Source organism: Salvelinus alpinus, chromosome 12 (genome assembly GCF_045679555.1).
Source record: "Salvelinus alpinus chromosome 12, SLU_Salpinus.1, whole genome shotgun sequence".
NCBI lineage: Eukaryota > Metazoa > Chordata > Actinopteri > Salmoniformes > Salmonidae > Salvelinus > Salvelinus alpinus.
Window position 1 is genome coordinate 59,327,350 of NC_092097.1, and position 25,695 is coordinate 59,353,044.

At 41.1% G+C, this 25,695-nt stretch overlaps 1 protein-coding gene across 1 annotated transcript; it reads left to right on the forward strand.

Annotated features, from left to right (window-relative positions):
- The first annotated feature begins 245 nt into the window (after nt 1–245).
- On the forward strand, nt 246–3,963 carry barx1 (BARX homeobox 1). The gene is made up of 4 exons (XM_071336968.1): nt 246–891; nt 2,236–2,527; nt 3,023–3,107; nt 3,276–3,963. The coding sequence occupies exons 1-4, from the start codon at nt 684–686 to the stop codon at nt 3,441–3,443; spliced, it is 753 nt and encodes a 250-aa protein (XP_071193069.1). The 5' UTR covers nt 246–683; the 3' UTR covers nt 3,444–3,963.
- Nucleotides 3,964–25,695: the final 21,732 nt, after the last annotated feature.

Sequence of the window (25,695 nt, forward strand, 5' to 3'; positions counted from 1 at the left end):
TCCTTCAACATTGTGCACAATAAATCCTTCTCTCTCTCTCTCTCTCTCTCTCTCTCTCTCTTTCTTCCTCAGAGTAGGGAGGTAGGCTAATTTGGCCTAACCAAATTTCGTAATTTGTTTAAAGAATTATTTTAGCATGCAAATTCATGTTAATAGATGTTTCCTTCCTCTGGGTCTGAGAGACTGGCTGGTCTGAAGAGAGGAGGGGCATAGAGAGCGTACTCTTATAAACCTTCAACTGCATATCGTTCCTCAATCCATAAACACCGTGATGCTAGTCTACTGATGTAAACAGGGGTACGCTTCATTAGGCTACTCGATATTGGCCGGAAATTAAACGTGTTGATGAAACGTTTCGGACGTTTGGTTCCATACTGAATTCGAACGCAAAATTGGGATTCAGCAGCAAAGAAAAGGTTGGAGAAGTTTACATTTAAGGCGATTACCAGAAGAGGACGCATCGGATTCAGCAACAGCACAGAACTGTTTTTTATTTCAGTGTCCACTTCAGGATGTTATTAACTTCCTTCATCAGAGTGTCATCTTCTCTCCCCGCGTTCTAGAATAAGGAAGGACGTCTTGTTAATGTCTCTGTCTCTACCGTAGAGAGAGACTAAACCCAAGGAGGAAGAAACAGTGAAGCTTTTATTGCGCTCCGTCTTTCCCGCGTGCTGAAGTGAACCATGCAGCATCCCTTGGACTTGGGTGCTCACTATTATCCCCCGGAGGTTCACCCCGACCACCGCTCCCACTCACACCGCTACCGAAGCTTTATGATCGAGGAGATTCTCACCGACCACCCGGACCACAAGGTGTCTACCCCGGCAGGGGACCTGCTCAAGTTCGGAGTACAAGCTCTGCTCTCGGCGCGGCCATACCACAACCACCTGGGTAAACTGCGATGCTTTTCGTACTAGCTTGTTTTTAGAGGGGAGATGTAGTCTACTCAACTTTGTATTCAAAATGACTCAAATGATTATATTGCATTTTCTATTCGTTTTTGTTAGTCTTCTCTTGAGGACTGCTTTTGGTTTTCCCCTCAAACAACTCGTTCTGTCAGAAACCTAATTGTCCTAAATGGCGAGCGTAAAACATTGATTTAATACATATTTGAATATGATTTACATTCGTTTCCTTGGTATTATTTTCTTATACAAAGTGCACAATCTGGATTATTAAAAAAATTAAATGTATGTAGAAACGCAGGCAATAGGGCAGGCCTACCAACGGGCTCCTTTGATGCTTCCTAAAGTAAGTCATCGACAGGAGTGCGTTGTAGTGCGTGCCATAACTCAATATTCAACATACTTTTGGGGGGGAAAAACAAGATTCCAATTCCATTGGACTTTTAACAAGGTTTCTATATATTGTCATATAAACTGTAGTCTATCGAAATATATAGACAAGTTTGAGTCATTTGTGAATATTTCCAGTCATGGAGCTAATGGTCACACTGGGTCGGCCAGACTTCAGAAAGAACGATGCGGGCCTTCTTATTCTGGACGCAGCCAGGAGTCTACAGAGTATTGGGCTCATGTCTTATGTACAATTACCATAGTATTATCATTTTGTTAAAGCTGTTTACATTGATTGACCATACGATTTGTAAAACGAGGCCTTGTTTATCGAATACCACTATGTTTTGCATATCAGTAGTCATGGGCCATATGAATTTGGCTCAGGGAAATTATATTGGGGGGGGGGGAACAACAGACATATTCAAACATTTCATGAAGTATATGCATAATAGGTTTGCTTATCAATATTTCTAAAAATTTTATTATTAGTTATTACATTTATACATTTCCTGACATCGACTGAATTTATAATTTCATTATTATTAATTCCACTCTAATAAACTATTATAAGCATGATAATAATGAAATAATTACAATTACGTTCAACAATTAAATAATAATTATTTGTAGTAGGTCTATGTCTCGTCTAATAGACCTACTAAAATCAACGATACTACATATGTACTGCTACTACTATTATACTGCTACTTAAATACTATCATAATAACTCATAAAATAATAATTGTTCTTATAATTATAGAATAAAAACGTTATTTATTTTAACCTATATTTTACTAGAAAACATGTTATCATCACGTAGAACCAATTAAGAAAATAGCCAAGTGTGTAGCCTATAGGCGTTGTTAAATGTATTATTTTCGTGTAGGAGTTCAATGGGGGATAATCCCATTTATATGTGAAATGGTTTGATTTACAGTTTTGAAGGCAGACCAATCGGGTATCCTGAAGTTCCCGATGTCGCCACTCTCCTGCTCACTGGGATCACCGTTAGGCTCCGCTCTCCTATCCGGGGCTCCGGGACTCCACGGCGGCTCAGCTTCCCACCACCTCCCGTTGGACCTCCACCTCCGGAGCAAGCTGGAGCACGGCGGAGACGGCAACAGCAAGACCAAGAAAGGCCGCCGGAGCAGGACGGTCTTCACTGAGCTACAGCTAATGGGATTGGAGAAAAGATTTGAAAAACAGAAGTACCTTTCAACACCAGACAGGTATTTAAATCAATTAAACCATTAAATTAACCTTATTTATCCCCAGGGAGCTATTATTGCTGTGGGTAAAAGTGACTGGCAAATTAGTCAGACAACACAATAACATAGGCCTCCAATCAGTCATATCTCTCTATAAGACTGATGACACGAATGCAAGAAATTGACTCAAATGTAATATCTCTCTTAATTAACATGTTAGATATTGACTCAAATGTAATATCTCTCTTAATTAACATGTTAGATATTGACTCAAATGTAATATCTCTCTTAATTAACATGTTAGATATTGACTCAAATGTAATATCTCTCTCTTAACATGTTAGATATTGACTCAAATGTAATATCTCTCTTAATTAACATGTTAGATATGAACTCAAATGTAATATCTCTCTTAATTAACATGTTAGATATTGACTCAAATGCTTTTTTAGTGCAAGATGTGAAATTGGATCGAAATGAAAGAACTTGTCAGTAATCGCCACTGTCCCCATACAGAATAGATCTGGCTGAGTCTCTGGATCTGAGTCAACTACAAGTCAAGACCTGGTACCAGAACAGACGAATGAAATGGAAGAAAATAGTAAGTTCTTATTTCTTATTATGAACAATATGACAAGGAGGCGAGTGGTTTTGATAAATAATGATATTCGTTTACTTGTCCATTAACTTGGTTTTATGGTAGGCCTAAACAGTTTAATTGTAGATTATTTTTTGTCGTTTTAAAACTTGAATTGTTTCCACTGTACAGGTTCTACAAGGAGGAGGACTGGAATCTCCAACCAAACCAAAAGGCCGTCCGAAGAAGAACTCCATCCCGTCGAGCGAGCAGCTTTCGGAGCAGGAGAGGTCTGGAGACGTCGACCGTCAGTCGGACGGTTCCACCTCGTCACATTCAGACACTAACCAAGAGGAATAATAACGTTGGTGCTCCGACTAACTGACAACTCTCTGAAGACGTTCACCAGACGTTCATACAGCCTCTGGGATGCGTAATGGTGGTCGACGGTTGAATCGAAGTGCCTTTGCCCTTGACTTCGATATTTTTGGCACTTACATAGAGAGACTGATGTTGGCCTCCCGTAGGAGAGGCGGAACTCTATTTTTTATTACTAGTATCGTTCTCCAGACACTTCCGCCTTGGGACGAGGTTACTTTTTGTATGTTATTGTCACATCTTCTTTTCGTAATCAATGTGTTGTCAATACCTATGCTTCCATCCGCGTCACGCCGAACTAACCGTTACGGAGCGGTAGCGGAGGGAGGGGAACACGTCGAGCAGTAGGTGCACTCTTTCATTGCCTCCATTCAAATGACCCACTTTACACATACTTCTTCTGTTCTGCCTTCGTTTTGCATATTTACATGTTTTATTAGGCTATGTTTTTATTATAAGGACATTGTTGGATGTAATTAAATATTTTTTCACTTACACTTAATCGTTCTTTTTTATTTATTTTTATATTGAAAGGAAATTAGACCAAATTTGCTATTTCCTGCAATCACATGAGAATGTTGATGTTGTTGGCAGCTGGGAGGTAATTTTACCCCCAAAGCATTTCCATTCACCTACACATACAGTTTATATTCCAGCGCTGTGATATAAATCGTTTACTTGTAACATATTATCAGTGCTATAATTTCTTGGTAGGTAGTTCTAACATTGCGCACAATTCTGCATGATATGGAGCTCTGGGTTGAGTTGAACGAAAACGAAATAGGACGACCAAAACGAAAGAGGAACGTTCAATAATATTACTTTACGGTAATTTGACACAAGTATAGTCTAACGCCATTACATCAGAGGCAGCTTCTCGGTTCTTCAATGTGAAGACTCAGAACTGCGACTGTCGGCCTAAAGGCAAATCCAATAGTCTGACAATTAGTGCCGCTACTCCAAATGCAAATGATACTGTCCTGTTGCAAATATTACAAACATAACTATTTAATCACACTTGTTTAATTAGGAAACAAATAACCCTTCTGGTTAAATTACATCTCAACTAAATGCTGGCCTTTAGACTCGGAGTGCATTGTAATTCTCTTTCAACAATGGTGTTACCAACACACTTTTAAATGGGAATAGTTCAGTGTTATACGTGAAGAACGCTCTACAACATATGTAGAGGACACTATTCGACAACCGAATAGTATCCTCTCTCTCATATTCCCAATGGGCCCGATTCAGACTTAGGAAATGTATGCCTTTCCTACCCATTTCTCAGTAGTTGGTATTCAGACCTTATGAAGGTGTGTAATTGGCTTTGCAGGCGTGGTTCTCTTGCGTGGTTCTCTTGCTCACACTGAATACATTTAATTCAACCGCTGAAAACCCTGCCACTTGCTGGACCTATATAAATTTTCTTGTGGAGTTTTCATTCAATAGGGTTTTCCAGGACATTTATGAAAATCCATCCCTTTAAATTTGGTGTACCTTTACTTTGAATTTGCTCTACAGACTCACTAGAATATATGGAGAGAATGGTTCAGGATATTAGGGATCAATGACAGAAAGTCATGTAAATACATGCATATTCTTCTCCATCCAGCACCGGTTTGTAGATTTAAATATACCCTGATCTTGTATATGATGGGAGGTTAGGAATGTATTTATGAATAATAATAAAAACTAGTTTGGAGATCCTTATTAATGCATGAAATATATTGATGAATCAAAAATACCACTGGAAGGTGAGAAAAGTCTACAATAGGGGTTGACCAGTAGTCCTGTACATCTACCCTGATAATCCTCACTGGTCATGGAACTGTGATGCCAATAGTGCAGTCTATGGGAACCGTGCTCCAGGTTTAAACTGCTACGTATGGTCTGCTGTACCATAATGATTCAAATAGGCCACATGTACCAAATTATTGCACAAGTTGTAATACGTTAGCCTAAAATGATCCACTATTGAATTATTGTCGCCAGCTATTTATAAGGTACAATAGATCTAAAATATTTGTAATTAAAAATTTACAATTGCCTTCTCCAAACAAATTTCTCATTTACCTAGCTCTTATCAATAACTGTTATCAAGTTGTAAATTACAGTGCATGGAGAATGGTGTTATTTACAGTGCATGGAGAATGGTGTTATTTACAGGGCATGGAGAATGGTGTTATTTACAGTGCATGGAGAACAGTGTTATTTACAGTGCATGGAGAATGGTGTTATTTACAGTGCATGGAGAATGGTGTTATTTACAGGGCATGGAGAACGGTGTTATTTACAGTGCATGGAGAATGGTGTTATTTACAGTGCATGGAGAATGGTGTTATTTACAGTGCATGGAGAACAGTGTTATTTACAGTGCATGGAGAATGGTGTTATTTACAGTGCATGGAGAATGGTGTTATTTACAGGGCATGGAGAACGGTGTTATTTACAGTGCATGGAATATGGTGTTATTTACAGTGCATGGAGAATGGTGTTATTTACAGTGCATGGAATATGGTGTTATTTACAGTGCATGGAGAATGGTGTTATTTACAGTGCATTGAGAATGGTGTTATTTACAGTGCATGGAATATGGTGTTATTTACAGTGCATGGAGAATGGTGTTATTTACAGTGCATGGAGAATGGTGTTATTTACAGGGCATGGAGAACGGTGTTATTTACAGTGCATGGAGAATGGTGTTATTTACAGTGCATGGAGAACAGTGTTATTTACAGTGCATGGATAATGGTGTTATTTACAGTGCATGGAGAATGGTGTTATTTACAGGGCATGGAGAACGGTGTTATTTACAGTGCATGGAATATGGTGTTATTTACAGTGCATGGAGAATGGTGTTATTTACAGTGCATGGAATATGGTGTTATTTACAGTGCATGGAGAATGGTGTTATTTACAGTGCATTGAGAATGGTGTTATTTACAGTGCATGGAATATGGTGTTATTTACAGTGCATGGAGAATGGTGTTATTTACAGTGCATGGAGAATGGTGTTATTTACAGTGCATGGAATATGGTGTTATTTACAGCACATGGAGAATGGTGTTATTTACAGTGCATTGAGAATGGTGTTATTTACAGTGCATGGATAATGGTGTTATTTACAGTGCATGGAGAATGGTGTTATTTACAGTGCATGGAATATGGTGTTATTTACAGTGCATTGAGAATGGTGTTATTTACAGTGCTTGGAGAACGGTGTTGTTTACAGTGCATGGAGAATGGTGTTATTTACAGTGCATGGAGAACGGTGTTATTTACAGTGCATGGAGAATGGTGTTATTTACAGTGCATGGAATATGGTGTTATTTACAGTGCATGGAGAACGGTGTTATTTACAGTGCATGGAACATGGTGTTATTTAGAGTGCATGGAGAACAGTGTTATTTACAGTGCATGGAGAATGGTGTTATTTACAGTGCATGGAGAACGGTGTTATTTACAGTGCATGGAACATGGTGTTATTTAGAGTGCATGGAGAACAGTGTTATTTACAGTGCATGGGATATGGTGTTATTTCTATGGGTAAGTAGATGCTTTCCCACTTGGAACCCACAGGTTGCTCAACCTTATTCATGTTTCTCCTCACATGTAAATGTGTTGGAATTATGAGGTAATTAAATCAAGGTCAGAATACGGCGTATCTGTAGACACACTTCCGCCACACCTTCATTTATTCGATTCCCACCCCAAACGAATAGCGGGTGAATAGCATGCTATTCTCATGCTTAAAATAGTCAGAATATGCGTAGAGAGAAAAGTGCATAAGAGGGGAATTATGTTGTACTTATGCACACCTACCTAGGGTAGGAGAGGTCTGGAGACGGTCGGAGTTCCCCCCCAATAAGAAGAATTATCCATGTGCCTCAGCAGAGATCCTGGTTCCTGACCAGGTTCCTGACCAGGTTCCTGACCAGGTTGCTGACCAGGTTCCTGACCAGGTTGCTGACCAGGTTCCTGACCTGGTTGCTGACCAGGTTCCTGACCAGGTTCCTGACCTGGTTGCTGACCAGGTTGCTGACCAGGTTGCTGACCAGGTTGCTGACCAGGTTCCTGACCAGGTTCCTGACCTGGTTGCTGACCAGGTTGCTGACCAGGTTCCTGACCAGGTTGCTGACCAGGTTGCTGACCAGGCTGCTGACCAGGTTCCTGACCAGGTTGCTGACCAGGTTGCTGACCAGGCTGCTGACCAGGCTCCTGACCAGGTTGCTGACCAGGTTGCTGACCAGGTTGCTGACCAGGTTCCTGACCAGGTTGCTGACCAGGTTGCTGACCAGGTTCCTGACCAGGTTGCTGACCAGGTTGCTGACCAGGTTCCTGACCAGGTTGCTGACCAGGTTCCTGACCAGGTTGCTGACCAGGATCCTGACCAGGTTGCTGACCAGGTTGCTGACCAGGTTGCTGACCAGGTTCCTGACCAGGATCCTGACCAGGTTGCTGACCAGGTTGCTGACCAGGTTGCTGACCAGGTTCCTGACCAGGTTGCTGACCAGGTTCCTGACCAGGATCCTGACCAGGTTGCTGACCAGGCTGCTGACCAGGTTGCTGACCAGGTTGCTGACCAGGCTCCTGACCAGGTTCCTGACCAGGTTGCTGACCAGGTTGCTGACCAGGTTCCTGACCAGGTTGCTGACCAGGTTCCTGACCAGGTTGCTGACCAGGTTACTGGTTCCTGACCAGGTTGCTGACCAGGTTCCTGACCAGGTTGCTGACCAGGTTCCTGACCAGGTTGCTGACCATACATCTGCACAGTAAGTCTAGTGTCCTACTCCTACCGTCCATTGTAGCTAAGGTCAGTTCCACATTTTGGCCCTTTGTCCGGGTCCCGCAAACAAACAAGTATGTCTCGAATTTTATCAACAAATTCAAAAGCCATTATTTTACAAAACAAAGTTGTTTTGTCTCTTTCAGTCAGACATTATAACCTGTAGCTGCTCAAATCAAATCAAATCATATTGTATTGGTCACATACACATGGTTAGCAGATGTTAATGCGAGTGTAGCGAAATGCCTGTGCTTCTAGTTCTGACCGTGCAGTAATATCTAACAAGTTATTGAACAATTCCCCAACAACTACCTAATACACACACATCTAAAGGGGTGAAGGAGAATATGTACATATAAATATATGGATGAACGATGGCCAAGATGCAGTAGATGGTATAAAATACAGTATATACATATGAGATGAGTAATGTAGGGTATGTAAACATTATTGAAGTGGCATTATTTAGAGTGGCATTGTATAAAGTGACAAGTGATCCATTTATTGCCAGTGATTTGAACTCAATGTAGGCAGCAGCCCCTCTGAGTTAGTGATGGCTGTTTAGCAGTCTGATGGCTTTGAGATAGAAGTTGTTTGTCAGTCTCTCGGTCCCTGCTTTTGCAGTAGAGAGGAAGAGGCAAAGCTAGAGGTTTCACTCTCGCCAAAATCTATCCAAAATAAGCCCAATGCGTTTCTATCGGCTTATTTTGGATCTAAACTTTTCGCTTGCCTTCATGCCTTTGGGACAACGACTCCCATAGTTATGGCGGAGACATGAGCATCTCGTCATATGCATATCTCTGTTTGCAGTCACGTTGCCCGTTTGACAAGATATATATATTTTCATAATGATGTGTTACTGGTGACGTTAAACACTTCTCCAATCATTGTTGAGATCTGATATTCGGTGCAGCGCAAGGCGAGGCTTTATAGGCCAATGTAATATCGATCACATATGAAATCCTTTCGGTCTAAATTCCAGCTAAAGTTAGAGGATAACTAACTACTTACAAAAAAAAAAAAAAGAGCTCTCGAAGTAAGTAAATAGTTGTAATAGACGGAATAGATATAAGGTGATTCGACTGAAAAGATAGAAGCTGATTTCGTCAACCTTGTGATGCTCTCCATGCTCGTTGTTGCCCATTCAACATAGTTGCTGCTTCTTCACTCAAGTCGGTATTTAAAAACTCCCTTCCTGTTTTACATTCCCTGAGACCAACCAGAAATGTTTCCTTGGCCAAGTATTCCGCAGCTTTTTATATAACAGTCACACCATTTGGTATCTCGTTTCTGCATGACCACATTTTGCGCGAGTCAAAGAACTATAGGCAAGCTTCAACGATCTCCATCCGTGCAGCGGGAGGTTTTACTTGTCCCAAATGTCCGGCTAAATCATCCCTTTGTCCTGCATTTGGTTATTTTAAATGTGGTCACCCTAATTGTAGCTGCAACAATCTTTGACAAGAAAGGACTGTCTGGTGCATTCGTTTTGTATAGAAGTATGGGATTAATACTCACAATTTAAACCTAAACGTTTTGCAAATTTAACAATATAGTGAAAATGAAGATTATTTAGGTTACACTGTATCCACATACCAGATTTCAACAGGCTCTGAAAGATGATCAAACACGATGTAACAGGAGCATCAACTATCTAGCGTCTAACAAACATCACGGTAGCATTTTTATGTTTTTAGTCGCAGTGACATTATTGACATTTTCCTTCTTTCAAAGTGATATATATTTATAGGCCTGCAAACAGTATAACCTCAGCCTAGCGCGGGCGACGCTCTTCAAATAAAGCAGTTCGGTTGAACCACATCACAGGACGATGGCTTTTTAAATGTTCCGTTTCAGGACGAAGTGTTTAGCAATAAAGTTGGTTGCGGGAGATCTTCAATTTTCATTAAACTCTCCAGCTCTGTGAGGGAATGGTTTACACTGCCTGGTAAATATGTGGTAACGCAAGAATAGTTTCAGAGATTCCAAGTTATTTATTCTTACAGAAATATTTACAGAAGTCTTCACATCAAACAAAGGATTTGACTTAAATGAACTTCTGTTGATTTGAATATAGGCTAATTAGTGTAGATTCCAAGGCAACGGACGGATTGGTTAAATAACCTTGGTCGACATTTCTTCATAATGGCCTTCTCCAGAATCACTGGGTTGAAAAACTCTCAATGATGTTTATTGTCTTACTTGAGGAGTATTGTTTTTACATCTTCCTATAACACGTCCTCTCTGTCTCCATTAACCTGGGTTTTGACTAAACGGAATACAGCTACGAACAGAAGTGACTTTTTCGTAGCAGGTTAGGAGAACTAATGTTGCAGGTTAGGAGAATTTACGCAGCAGGTTAGGATAATTAATGTAGAAGTTTAGGATAATTAATGTAGAAGTTTAGGATAATTAATGTAGAAGTTTAGGATAATTAATGTAGCAGGTTAGGAGAATTAATGTAGCAGGTTAGGAGAATTAATGTAGCAGGTTAGGAGAATTAATGTAGCTATTTAGGATAATTAATGTATCAGGTTAGGATAATTAATGTAGCAGATTAGGATAATTAATGTAGCAGGTTAGGAGAATTAATGTAGCAGGTTAGGAGAATTAATGTAGCAGGTTAGGAGAATTAATGTAGCAGGGTAGGCGAATTAATGTAGCAGGTTAGGAGAATTAATGTAGAAGTTTAGGATAATTAATGTAGCAGGGTAGGCGAATTAATGTAGCAGATTATGAGAATTAATGTAGAAGTTTAGGAGATTTAATGTAGCAGGGTAGGCAAATTAATGTATCAGGTTAGGAGAATTAATGTATCAGGTTAGGAGAATTAATGTAGCAGGTTAGGAGAATTAATGTAGCAGGTTAGGAGAATTAATGTATCAGGTTAGGAGAATTAATGTAGCAGGTTAGGAGAATTAATGTAGCAGGTTAGGAGAATTAATGTATCAGGTTAGAATAATTAATGTAGCAGGTTAGGAGAATTAATGTAGCAGGTTAGGAGAATTAATGTAGCAGATTAGGAGAATTAATGTAGCAGGTTAGGAGAATTAATGTAGCAGGTTAGGAGAATTAATGTAGCAGGTTAGGAGAATTAATGTAGCAGGTTAGGAGAATTAATGTAGCAGGTTAGGAGAATTAATGTAGCAGGTTAGGATAATTAATGTAGCAGATTAGGATAATTAATGTAGCAGGTTAGGAGAATTAATGTAGCAGATTAGGAGAATTAGGTTACTGTAGATGTAATCCATGTAGTCACAACAATTTATGCCGCGTTCACATGCTACTCAGAACTAGGAAACTCGGAAATGTCTGACTTGCTTTTCGTTGAACGCGGCACTTGTATAACTACAACCAGTAGCAAGTCTGAAATCTCAGAGTTCCGACAAGCACTTGAACGTGGCGTAACCTGACGTGCAGCGCATTTTTATGCATTATCTCTCCGATGGCAGGTGTAATGTTGCTTTCAAGACAACTGGGAACTCGGAAAAAGTCAAATAATGACATCATAACATCAGTGATCTTCAGGTCGGAAAGTCGGAGTTTTAGAAAGATGTCCGAGTTGGATGACCGTTCAAAACGATTTTCCCAGTTGGAGCTTGTTTTTTTCAAAGTTCCCAGTTGTTTTTAACCCGGCATTAGATAATTGAAGCTCACCTATCAGTCATTTTGCAGAAAGAATAGACCCTCCAATCACAGAGATGCGATCCTGGCCCGTTTTCTACACTAGCAGGCAGCAGATTCATGCTGCATTCAAAACAACTGGGAACTCGGATCTCAGAACTTGGAAATATCCGACTTCCGACTTCAGTGGGTTCAAAACAACTGGCACCTCGGAAAAAACATGCTCCGTCTGGGAAAAATCATTTTGAACGGTAACCTAACTCGGAATTCCAATTCGGGAATTCGGGCCTCTTTCTTGAGCTCCGACTTTCCGACCTGAAAATCATTGACGTAATGATTTTACTTCGCTGTTGTTTTTTTTTTTTTACCTAGTTCCCATTTGTCTTGAAAGCACAAAATAGCCGCTTGAAACACGTTGGCCCGTGACAAGATGACATAGACTATAGTTGAATTGTGTTATGTGAAATGAAAGTGTTTCATATTCAATCTACTCTTACCGTACGACTAAGTGGCTAGATATAACATGCACTTTTCGGGGAACAATGTTGGATTTATACTAGCCTAATAAAATAGGCATGAATAGGCCCAAAACAAAACAATTCCAGAATACTATTGGAATGGCTCATTTTTACCCTAATATTGCTGGTCAATAGGCCTATAACTTTAATGAATTATGCTACAATTAAATACAATTCATAATTTAGACCATAGCAAAATATTTAAGTTAAATTTAATCGTTTTTTAATAGCCTATACTTAACTTTTTTTTATTTTTAAACATCGACATATTGTATCATATCACACCAAAAAACGCAAGCTTAGTTTATGAACTAGAACTGAACTTCTAGCCTACACTTAAATATTATATTCAATTCTATAGGCTACTAATGTCAGAGTAAAAAACAACAAATAGAGCGGTAAATAAAGGAAAGGCCCTTGTCAAATACAAAACCTTTAATGATCCATGTTTTACATAGCCTGGAGATACAGTATGTGTCTATAACAGTACTGATAGGAAGTACAAGGACAATAGCAATTGAACATCTCACAGACAAACAGGCCTAATCAGCCGACTACTATTACCGCCACGGTATATTACAGCGCTTTGTTTCCTACAGTGCTTTCGCTTAAGGAACTCAATCTTACAACATAAACTAAACTTTTTGATGACACCTTACCAAGAAAAACTATAGGCCTAAATGGATTGTACTACAAAACAACGAGTCAATGCCACATGAATAAAACAATACATCGACATGCCGTAAGTCTATTTTTTATGTTTGTTTTTCTAGATTTTCCCGCACTACTAATGGGTTCCCGCATTTCAGCAAAACTTCATCCACGAAGAACTGAAGAAACCTATGAGTTCCCTCTCCAAAATGTGATACAATTTAAAAAGCACTTTACGTGGCATTCAACAGGCCTAATTACATGACTGTTTGGATGTGAGGTAGCCTACCGGCCCAAGGACCCGTATCACTTTACCAAGATGGCTAGCCCTTATGGAAAATGAGATTTATAATCTGTAGATGAATAGCCAAAGAACCTCCAAATATAAACACCTGCAGGTTTTACCCTTCTGGAGACTCTGGTTCGTTCACTTCAGCCATTTTAGACAAGTATTTCTGTTCTTCGACGGGTGTAGTGGGGATTGAAACAAAAAAAACAAATAAAAGAAAGAAATAGCATAATTTATTCATATGGAATTGTTAAAAATGTCATTGATTTGTTTTGAACAAAATGCCAATATTTCGGTTAAATGACTATCGATGTTTGGCCTTGTATGTGGTCTGGAAGCAATACGAATGCTGCGGATTGGTCAACAGGCTTGATTTGATTTAAATCATGTTAATACGAAGCCAACACTCTATTATTGAACTAGTTCCCATGGCTACAGTGTCAAATGCTGTGTTTACTTGAATTATAGTTGCCACTTACATGTATAATCCTGTATCACTAATCCAAGGGTAAAGGCATACTTTACATTTACATTTAAGTCATTTAGCAGACGCTCTTATCCAGAGCGACTTACAAGTTGGTGCATTCACCTTATGATATCCAGTGGAACAACCACTTTACAATAGTGCATCTAACTCTTTTAAGGGGGGGGGGTTAGAAGGATTACTTTATCCTATCCTAGGTATTCCTTTGCCTACTCATCTAATAGACTACAGGAATCCAAGGGTAAAGGTCTACTCATCTAATAGACTACAGGAATCCAAGGGTAAAGGCCTACTCATCTAATAGGCTACAGGAATCCAAGGGTAAAGGCCTACTCATCTAATAGGCTACAGGAATCCAAGGGTAAAGGCCTACTCATCTAATAGGCTACAGGAATCCAAGGGTAAAGGCCTACTCATCTAATAGGCTACAGGAATCCAAGGGTAAAGGTCTACTCATCTAATAGGCTACAGGAATCCAAGGGTAAAGGCCTACTCATCTAATAGGCTACCGGAATCCAAGGGTAAAGGCCTACTCATCTAATAGGCTACAGGAATCCAAGGGTAAAGGCCTACTCATCTAATAGACTACAGGAATCCAAGGGTAAAGGCCTACTCATCTAATAGGCTATAGGCAATTATGAATTATACTAATACTTCTGATAACTATGACATTTCTGATCTGAATGAATTATCTCTCTCTAAAGTGTCAGTTAGCCTCAGGGCCAGGCATAGGCGACACAAACGGCTGCTTCGGGCCCCGCGGCTCAGTCAGGGTATTAACCTATAGCATATAAGAATATCAAAATACACCAGGTGCAATATCCACATTTGGTTGTGCATCAGCAGTTTTTCAAATAACAACAAGTAGGGCACTGACAGCTGTCACGGTTGCTAGCTAGCTAGCTCAACCTTATCTAGCTAACTAATGTTATCTGTTGTTACTACACCGTATCCAAGAGATTAGCCAACTGGCTAGGCTTTGGCTGGTTCTTGAGCTGGATTTGTCATAGGCATGTAGAGAAAACTTCACCACAGATGGAAACCAGATGGATAGGGGCAACCAGATGGATAGGGGAAAGCAGATGGATAGGGGAAACCAGATGGATAGGGGCAACCAGATGGATAGGGGTAACCAGATGGACAAGGGAAACCAGATGGATAGGGGCAACCAGATGGATAGGGGCAACCAGATGGACAAGGGAAACCAGATGGATAGGGGAAACCAGATGGACAAGGGAAACCAGATGGACAAGGGAAACCAGATGGACAAGGGAAACCAGATGGACAAGGGAAACCAGATGGACAAGGGAAACCAGATGGACAAGGGAAACCAGATGGATAGGGGAAACCAGATGGATAGGGGAAACCAGATGGATAGGGGAAACCAGATGGATAGGGGAAACCAGATGGACAAGGGAAACCAGATGGATAGGGGAAACCAGATGGACAAGGGAAACCAGATGGACAAGGGAAACCAGATGGACAAGGGAAACCAGATGGACAAGGGAAACCAGATGGACAAGGGAAACCAGATGGATAGGGGAAACCAGATGGATAGGGGAAACCAGATGGATAGGGGAAACCAGATGGACAAGGGAAACCAGATGGACAAGGGAAACCAGATGGACAAGGGAAACCAGATGGACAAGGGAAACCAGATGGACAAGGGAAACCAGATGGACAAGGGAAACCAGATGGACAAGGGAAACCAGATGGATAGGGGCAACCAGATGGACAAGGGAAACCAGATGGACAAGGGAAACCAGATGGACAAGGGAAACCAGATGGACAAGGGAAACCAGATGGACAAGGGAAACCAGATGGATAGGGGAAACCAGATGGACAAGGGAAACCAGATGGACAAGGGAAACCAGATGGACAAGGGAAACCAGATGGACAAGGGAAACCAGATGGACAAGGGAAACCAGATGGACAAGGGAAACCAGATGGATAGGGGAAACCAGATGGATGGGGGAAACCAGTATCTTTGACTTCATTTACATTTACATTTACATTTAAGTCATTTAGCAGACGCTCTTATCCAGAGCGACTTACAAATTGGTGCATTCACCTTATGATATCCAGTGGAACAACCACTTTACAATAGTGCATCTAACTCTTTTAAGGGGGGGGGGGGTTAGAATGATTACTTTATCCTATCCTAGGTATTCCTTAAAGAGGTGGGGTTTCAGGTGTCTCCGGAAGGTGGTGATTGACTCCGCTGACCTGGCGTCGTGAGGGAGTGACTTCATCATCTATTGTTATCTCCAAAGTTGTGCATCTTCCATAAATTGCAGCAGTGAATCTGCCATAGAAATGGAATGACTAAGATGATAATAAGAAAAGATAATTAGGTGTGTGCTCATATTTGTCCTATTTCAGACCACACTGTGACAACATTATAACTGACTCCATATCCCACTCCCCCTGAGACACCCTGGCAGAGTGGGGTCAGAGCCAGGGATCAGCCATTATTGACGGCGACCCAGGAGCAATTAGGGTTAAGTGCCTTGCTCAAGGGCACAACAACACATTTTTCACCTAGGAAATGAACTTTAAAACTTAAATGTTTCTCTCCGCCATCAGGAGAGGGACCACTAAAAATGTTTTGCCGCGAGGTAGGGGGCCCCACAACCAAATCTCTCTTAGGGCCAACGAAAGGCTAGAGCCGGCCCTGGTTAACCAACAACAATATCACTACGGCAAAAAGACCATGGCAATAGAAATCACACTCGTTTTGTGAGTATAGTGACAAGGGACTTACAGGCCGTTTAAATAGGCTAGCTAGCCTGTGAGGTGGATATTTCACCCCGTGTGCCAGCCGAACGGTAACGGTGGGAATACATCCATGTTGCTCTCTATCCCCTTCTAATAAAACAAGTGATGCATCGTGAAATGTGTTGTTTTGGCTCCTGCCCACTTTCAACGGAGCGAGGAGATGCCAACGCCTAACATGCAAATATAATAATAATGTGTTGTTAATGTTTCGTTATAAAAATGCAGCATGTAAGGAGCAAGCAGTTTAATACAAATTTAACACAGACACAAACCACTGGGCAAAAACTGGTTGAATCAACGTTTCCTCCACACATTTCGACTTTGTGTTATATCTGTGATGACATTGAATCAACATGGAAAACGGATTGCATCAACCAAGGGAATTTTGTATTTTCTTCAACCTACTTTTAACCTAAATTCAATCTCATAGTGAAATGTTTTGTTGATTTCATGTTGAATTCAGGGTAGTTGACAATTCAACCAAATGTAAATCAAAATTAGACGTTGAACGTCTGTGCCCAATGGGAAGCGTTTATTACATGCATGCAGACGTCCAAACGCGCCAAACACTTATCATTATTAGCCTATATGTCATCTATATCATTACCGTAAAACAAAAAGGCAGAACATGCTTTTACATTCTTGTGGAATTTATAAAGAATTCATAAAAACATGTATTCTGTTTATAGCTGGCAATGCTATTAGATTGAATGTAGACGCAACGTCGTACTTCTAGACACCCCAGAGGTAGAATAATATTTGCCTGTAACTGTGAGCAGTACGTGATCATGAAAAGGTCATTAGCATGGTGTAGTACAGTAATTAGGCTAAGCTATGCCTCAGGTAACGTATAGCGCCACCATTGAGGCTCGTTACCAACAGAAGCCTCTCTCATTATGTAGTATTTAATCAATCATTTATGAGTAATCAATCTTTTGAACTGGGTCACTTTTTCCTTCATCTCATTCTCTCAGTTGATCACTTGTGGTAACGCTCATTTACCCACCCGACCTTGACTCTCCAACGCGCACCTCCTTCAGCGCAGCACAGCTTCGCTCCCTCTACACAGCGTAATTACGCTTAATCACTTCCTGATGTTAATCGATAGTTGGCCAGCTACTCAGAGGAAAATAGAAATGACATCGAAGTAGTTTAATCTGTTTTATTATTGTGTTCATTTCCCAAGAAGCCAGGATGCTGGCTAGGGACGTCAAACGTTCAGCCTGCTGCTCAGACCGTATGGTCGCTCTAGACTAGAGCTCCTGGTTTAGTTGGGTTTAGGAGCATTTTGAAATTAAACTGGTGAGAAATATGTTACTGTTGAAAAAAGTCGTGAATTTTCTTAATTTACTATAATTCTAAGTTAAGATATTGAATTATTTTGCGATATCTAATTAAATTATGTTATGCTACTTTACATGATGTGGACAGTATGTTTTACTACATTAGCCTACACAAGCTGAAGTTTTGACCAGATCAAATTGGGGGGGAATTACACAACCCTTTTTACCTCAGATTGGTGATGTTAGTATATCAATTTATAGTCAACATGATGACACAAGATCAATTGCTTAAAACAGATCAATGTCTTTGGTTTTGTACTGTTGATGTTGTCACCCATTTGATACAGGTCAGTCGGTATTCGGCTGGGAGATGACGTGGAAACCGGTCACTAGGGGCAACAGTGAGCGCTGTTCAAATCAAATCAAGCTTTATTTCTGCAGCACGTTTCAGACGAGGAATGCAACCCAATGTGCTTCACAGGGAAAACCTAATAAAAACAAGGGAAATAAAAACGTTAATATTTACTACACAACAAACGTAAGAGGATAAAAAACCATAATAACAATAAAAACTGAACAACTAAAAAGAACCCCAAGGAAAAGCACAACTAAAAATATCTATTTTATATACAGTACCAGTCAAAAGTTTGGACATATCTACTTATTCAAGGGTTTTTCTTAAATTAACTATTTTCTACATTGTAGAATAATAGAGAATACATCAAAACTATGAAATAACACATATGGAATCATATAGTAACCAAAAAAGTGTTAAACAAATCAAAGTATATTGTATATTTGACATTCTTCAAAGTATCCACCCTTTGCCTTGATGACAGCTTTGCACACCCTTGGCATTCTCTCAACCAGTTTCACCTGGAATACTTTTCCAACAGTCTTGAAGGAGTTTCCACATTCCTTTACATTATACCATTTGAAGAGCTAATACTCCATTCATTTAAGAAGTGGAGAAGCCCTATGCACAATACAACAGTCCACTCCTGTCGTAACTCCCTGTCAGAGAGTAACTAGAGGGTTAGGCAGGAAGCCCTGGGCCAGTGGAGACTGATCAGAGGGTTAGGCACTGGGCCCTTGGCATGTGGTAGGTCAGGGGTCAGGGCTATCTTTCAAGCACACTCACTACCTCTCTCCAGGTGCTACAGAGACACACTGGTCCAAGGACCTCCAGAGCAGTTAGCTCCGTCGTAATAGAGCAGTTAGCTCCATCGTAATAGAGCAGTTAGCTCCATCGTAATAGAGCAGTTAGCTCCATCGTAATAGAGCAGTTAGCTCCGTCGTAATAGAGCAGTTAGCTCCATCGTAATAGAGCAGTTAGCTCCGTCGTAATAGAGCAGTTAGCTCCATCGTAATAGAGCAGTAAGCTCCATCGTAATAGAGCAGTTAGCTCCATCGTAATAGAGCAGTAAGCTCCGTCGTAATAGAGCAGTTAGCTCCGTCGTAATAGAGCAGTTAGCTCCATCGTAATAGAGCAGTAAGCTCCATCGTAATAGAGCAGTTAGCTCCATCGTAATAGAGCAGTTAGCTCCATCGTAATAGAGCAGTTAGCTCCATCGTAATAGAGCAGTTAGCTCCGTCGTAATAGAGCAGTTAGCTCCATCGTAATAGAGCAGTTAGCTCCGTCGTAATAGAGCAGTTAGCTCCGTCGTAATAGAGCAGTTAGCTCCATCATAATAGAGCAGTTAGCTCCATCGTAATAGAGCAGTTAGCTCCGTCGTAATAGAGCAGTTAGCTCCATCGTAATAGAGCAGTTAGCTCCATCGTAATAGAGCAGTTAGCTCCGTCGTAATAGAGCAGTTAGCTCCATCATAATAGAGCAGTTAGCTCCATCTGTCACGCCCTGGCCTTAGTATTCTTTGTTTTCTTAATTATTTTAGTTAGGTCAGGGTGTGACATGGGGAATGTATGTGGTTTTTGTAGTGTCTAGGGTGGTTGTAAGGTTTAGGGGGTTTATTAGAGTAGTTGGGTTTATGTTTAGTATAGTAGTCTAGCTGTGTCTATGGTTGAGTGTAGGTATCTAGGAAAGTCTATGGTTGCCTGAATTGGGTCTCAATTAGAGACAGCTGGTTATTGTTGTCTCTGATTGGGAGCCATATTTAAGGCAACCATAGGCTTTAGCTGTTTGTGGGGAAATGTCTATGTTGAACGTTTGTAGCGTGTGTGTGTGTGCACTACGTTTATAGCTTCACGGTCGTTTGTTGTTTTTGTATAGTTTGTAATAGTGTTTCGTTTCATGTTCATCTTCGTAGTAAAATAAAAGAAGATGGCTTATTTTCCACATGCTGCGTTTTGGTCCGTCTCTCCTCCACACGATCGTGACACCATCGTAATAGAGCAGTTAGCTCCATCGTAATAGAGCAGTTAGCTCCATCGTAATAGAGCAGTTAGCTCCATCGTAATAGAGCAGTTAGCTCCATCATAATAGAGCAGTTAGCTCCGTCATAATAGAGCAGTTAGCTCCATCGTAATAGAGCAGTTAGCTCCATCGTAATAGAGCAGTTAGCTCCATCGTAATAGAGCAGTTAGCTCCGTCGTAATAGAGCAGTTAGCTCCATCGTAATAGAGCAGTTAGCTCCATCATAATAGAGCAGTTAGCTCCGTCATAATAGAGCAGTTAGCTCCATCGTAATAGAGCAGTTAGCTCCATCATAATAGAGCAGGTGTCATACAGGTGTCTAAACTAAAACATATATCCAAGACAAGATTAAAGAATGGGACAAAGTGAATATAAGTCAGTGTTTGCGTTCCTAGCAGTTGGTATGAATTATAGTGGTTATGTACTATACATGTTGATGGAATGTCTGTGAGACAGAGAGACTGTCGCTGTACTACCAGGTAAGGTCCTTGTTTCTGGAACCCCTGAAGACCCCCAGTATTCAGTCAGGAAGCTGTAAAGATGTCTGTCACCATGCAAGCCCATGCCCCAGCATGCAGTGGGCCTGATAAGGAGATGACAATAAATGCATGATGTTCCATTTCAACACCAAAGTCATGTACACTGCACATGTTGCTGAAGAATTCAACCATTTTGTTCGTGTCATTGATATAGAAACTCACATCCACATATTCAGTTGGTAAGCACTGACTGTAGTATCTCTAGTGTCCTGTGGTGAAAGACTGCTGTGCAAGGTATTGACAGCTTTCTTCCTGGGCCAGTATTCACAAAGCTCTTCAGAGCAGGAATAGTGATTAAAAGGACCAGATCCCACCTTGTCAATATAATTATTCATTGTGATATAAAAGACACAACTGATCCTAAATCAGTAGGCCTACTCCTAATCTGAGATACTTTGTGAATAGGGGCTCTAGTCTTTCTGCATGCTGCTTTTCTAGTTATATAACTCCCTCTTCATCTGAAATGAAACAACACCAAAACATGAATAAGAATTAGTTTAGTCCGTCAGTAACTTAGGTAACTAATGAAACACTCATGTAAATGTGCACAAGCCTATTCCGCCAAATTATTCCAAAAACAACAGCCTATTTGCAGTGAAATCAAGAGGGGCATTTTTCTTGCCAATTTTTTTCATTCACAATAAGTGGGAACGAAGTAGTTTGACAAAAAGTTTTCACAATAGTCAGTATTTGAGTTTACAAATAAATACTTGTTATTTTCTAGAAACCTAGCCAGGGAGTTAGGTAACCTTAGCTAACTTCCCTCCAGCAGTTTCAATCCAGCTAGCTAGCTAATGGCATTTTTAATCAACTTTCTCAGCTTAGCTAATATAGCTATTCATTTTCCCCTTGCATGAAACGCAGCCTGATACAGCTGGCCAGCTGCTAGTGAAGCAAGACGAATAAGTCGAAAGCTAGCTAGCAACGCCAAGTTCAGGCCTTTCACCAACAAACACCACGTGCACGTATGAAAGAGACAATTACCTTCAAGCAGATGATTTTTGTTTTATTCGAGGACTTCAGGCCGAGGTGCCATAGCTACTTGTTTGTAGAACCGGTGTCTTCACCACATGTTGTCCCAGTCAGCTCCAGTCTTCACCACATGTTGTCCCAGTCAGCTCCAGTCTTCACCACATGTTGTCCCAGTCAGCGCCAGCCTTCACCACATGTTGTCCCAGTCAGCGCCAGTCTTCACCACATGTTGTCCCAGTCAGCGCCAGTCTTCACCACATGTTGTCCCAGTCAGCGCCAGTCTTCACCACATGATGTCCCAGTCAGCGCCAGTCTTCACCACATGTTGTCCCAGTCAGCGCCAGTCTTCACCACATGTTGTCCCAGTCAGCTCCAGTCTTCACCACATGTTGTCCCAGTCAGCTCCAGTCTTCACCACATGTTGTCCCAGTCAGCTCCAGTCTTCACCACATGTTGTCCCAGCCAGCGCCAGTCTTCACCACATGTTGTCCCAGTCAGCTCCAGTCTTCACCACATGTTGTCCCAGTCAGCGCCAGTCTTCACCACATGTTGTCCCAGTCAGCTCCAGTCTTCACCACATGTTGTCCCATTCAGCTCCAGTCTTCACCACATGTTGTCCCAGTCAGCTCCAGTCTTCACCACATGTTGTCCCAGTCAGCTCTAGTCTTCACCACATGTTGTCCCAGTCAGCGCCAGTCTTCACCACATGTTGTCCCAGTCAGCTCCGGTCTTCACCACATGTTGTCCCAGTCAGCGCCAGTCTTCACCACATGTTGTCCCAGTCAGCGCCAGTCTTCACCACATGTTGTCCCAGTCAGCTCCAGTCTTCACCACATGTTGTCCCAGTCAGCGCCAGTCTTCACCACATGTTGTCCCAGTCAGCGCCAGTCTTCACCACATGTTGTCCCAGTCCGCTCCAGTCTTCACCACATGTTGTCCCAGTCAGCTCCAGTCTTCACCAGATGTTGTCCCAGTCAGCTCCAGTCTTCACCACATGTTGTCCCAGTCAGCTCGAGTCTTCACCACATGTTGTCCCAGTCAGCTCCAGTCTTCACCACATGTTGTCCCAGTCAGCTCCAGTCTTCACCACATGTTGTCCCAGTCAGCGCCAGTCTTCACCACATGTTGTCCCAGTCAGCGCCAGTCTTCACCACATGTTGTCCCTGTCATTCCAGTCTTCACCACATGTTGTCCCAGTCCGCTCCAGTCTTCACCACATGTTGTCCCAGTCAGCTCCAGTCTTCACCAGATGTTGTCCCAGTCAGCTCCAGTCTTCACCACATGTTGTCCCAGTCAGCTCGAGTCTTCACCACATGTTGTCCCAGTCAGCTCCAGTCTTCACCACATGTTGTCCCAGTCAGCTCCAGTCTTCACCACATGTTGTCCCAGTCAGCGCCAGTCTTCACCACATGTTGTCCCAGTCAGCGCCAGTCTTCACCACATGTTGTCCCAGTCATTCCAGTCTTCACCACATGTTGTCCCAGTCAGCGGCAGTCTTCACCACATGTTGTCCCAGTCAGCGCCAGTCTTCACCACATGTTGTCCCAGTCAGCGCCAGTCTTCACCACATGTTGTCCCAGTCAGCTCCAGTCTTCACCACACGTTGTCCCAGTCAGCTCCAGTCTTCACCACATGTTGTCCCAGTCAGCGCCAGTCTTCACCACATGTTGTCCCAGTCAGCTCCAGTCTTCAGGCAAAATTATAGGCTGCGGCCATGCACTTGACGGGGTGTTGCTTAATAACGTCACAAATGTTTTGCTTTAGCAGCCCGAAGAAAAAAATAAAATAAAATTGTATTGCCATCTACAAGGGGCGTATATTCTATTGATATTGGCACAGTTGTAACATGGCCTTTAATTCCTAACCTTAACCCTAACCGTAAGCATCTGCCTTTAATCCCTAACCTTAACCTTAACCATCTGCCTTTAATTCCTAACCTTAACCCTACCCGTAAGCATCTGCCTTTAATCCCTAACCTTAACCCTAACCATCTGCCTTTAATTCCTAACCTTAACCCTAACAGTAAGCATCTGCCTTTAATCACTAACCTTAACCCTAACCATAAGCATCTGCCTTTAATCCCTAACCTTAACCCTAACCATAAGCATCTGCCTTTAATTCCTAACCTTAACCCTAACCATAAGCATCTGCCTTTAATCCCTAACCTTAACCCTAACCATAAGCATCTGCCTTTAATCCCTAACCTTAACCCTAACCATAAGCATCTGCCTTTAATTCCTAACCTTAACCCTAACCATAAGCATCTGCCTTTAATTCCTAACCTTAACCCTAACAGTAAGCATCTGCCTCTGATACCAAAGGTTGCAAGTTCAAATCCAATGATAGAAAGTTGGTTTTGATATTTTTTGTTTTAAGCCTATCCCAAACCTTAACAATTCAGAATTAATGCCTAAACTTAACCTTAAACACTTCGGCAATTTGACGTTTGGAACAACTTTGAAATTTGGCGTTTGAGAAACTAGGAAAATCATCTAATTCTGACGTGAGACTGTGAGAGCTAGTTGAATACGTGCTGGGGGAAGCAGGGCTTAGACCGGAGCTATCATTTTCAAATTTAAATCAAAACTAGACGTTGAACTGATGTCGGAGCCCAGTGGGACATTCTCCTATTTTCAACATTTCAATCAGAAAGAAGTACAATATTATTTTGATCTGACCTGAAGATGAAAATGGAAAACGAAAGTTTATCGGATTTAATTGTCAAAGGATTATCACACCTTGTCACAGTGTCATCCACAACTTTAGCAAAACAATCTGTATCTGTTCACTGGAAAGCAGTCTGAACCAGGTTTTTCTCTAGGATTTTGCCTGTACTTAGCTCCATTCCATTTATTTCTTATCCTGAAAAACTCCCCAGTCCTTAACGATTACAAGCATACCCATAACATGATGCAGCCACCACTATGCTTGAAAATATGGAGAGTGGTACTCAGTAATGTGTTGTATTGGATTTGCCTCAAACATAACACTTTGTATTCAGGACAAAACATTTTTTCAGTATTACTTTAGTGCCTTGTTTTAAACAGAATGTATGTTTTGTAATATTTGTATTCTGTACATGCTTCCTTCTATTCATTCCGTCATTTATATTAGTATTGTGGAGTAACTACAATGTTGTTGATCCCTCCCCAGTTCTTATCCTATCACAGCCATTAAACTCTGTGACTGTTTTAAAGTCACCTTTGGCTTCATGGTGAAATACCTGAGCAGTTTCCTTCCTCTCTGGTAACTGAGTTAGGAATGACGCCTGTATCTTTGTAGTGACTCGGTGTATTGACACACCATCCAAAGTGTAATTAATAACTTCACCATGCTCAAAGGGATATTCAATGTCGGCTTTTTTTTAAACAATCTACCAATTGGTGATCTTCTTTATGAGGCATTGGAAAACCTCCCTGGTCTTTGTGGTTGAATCTGTGTTTGAAATTCACTGCTCGAATGAGGTGACCTTACAATTATCTGTATGTGTGGGGTACAGAGATGAGGTAGGCATGTTCAACACTATTATTGCACACAGAGTGAGTCCATGCAACTTATTATGTAACTTGTTAAGCACATTTTTACCCGTAAACTTATTTAGGCTTGCCATAACAAAGGGGTTGAATACTTTTAAAAATTAATTTGTAAAAATGTCAAATAAAAATAATTCCACGTTGACATTATGGGGTACTGTGTGTAGGCCAGTGACACAAAATCTCATTTTAAATTCAGGCTGCAACACAACAACACGTGGAAAAAGTCAAGGGGTGTGAATACTTTTTGAAAGCACTGTAACTATTAAATATTCCAGGAGTTAAGAATGAGCATTTTGGCCAGTATGAGATAATAGTTCAGAAAACTTTTTTTAAAAGCTTTGTCTCGAGTCTCGACCACAATACAGTTGAAAAGTCATATTATACAGTTGTTCTGTGTAGT

Bases quoted from the DNA above. Each gene is read 5' to 3' on its own strand.
- barx1 (XM_071336968.1), top strand. From the start codon at position 684: ATGCAGCATCCCTTGGACTTGGGTGCTCACTATTATCCCCCGGAGGTT. The intron at 2,528-3,022 runs GTATTTAAATCA...GTCCCCATACAG, and splicing joins TACCTTTCAACACCAGACAG to AATAGATCTGGCTGAGTCTC. The intron at 3,108-3,275 runs GTAAGTTCTTAT...TCCACTGTACAG, and splicing joins GAATGAAATGGAAGAAAATA to GTTCTACAAGGAGGAGGACT.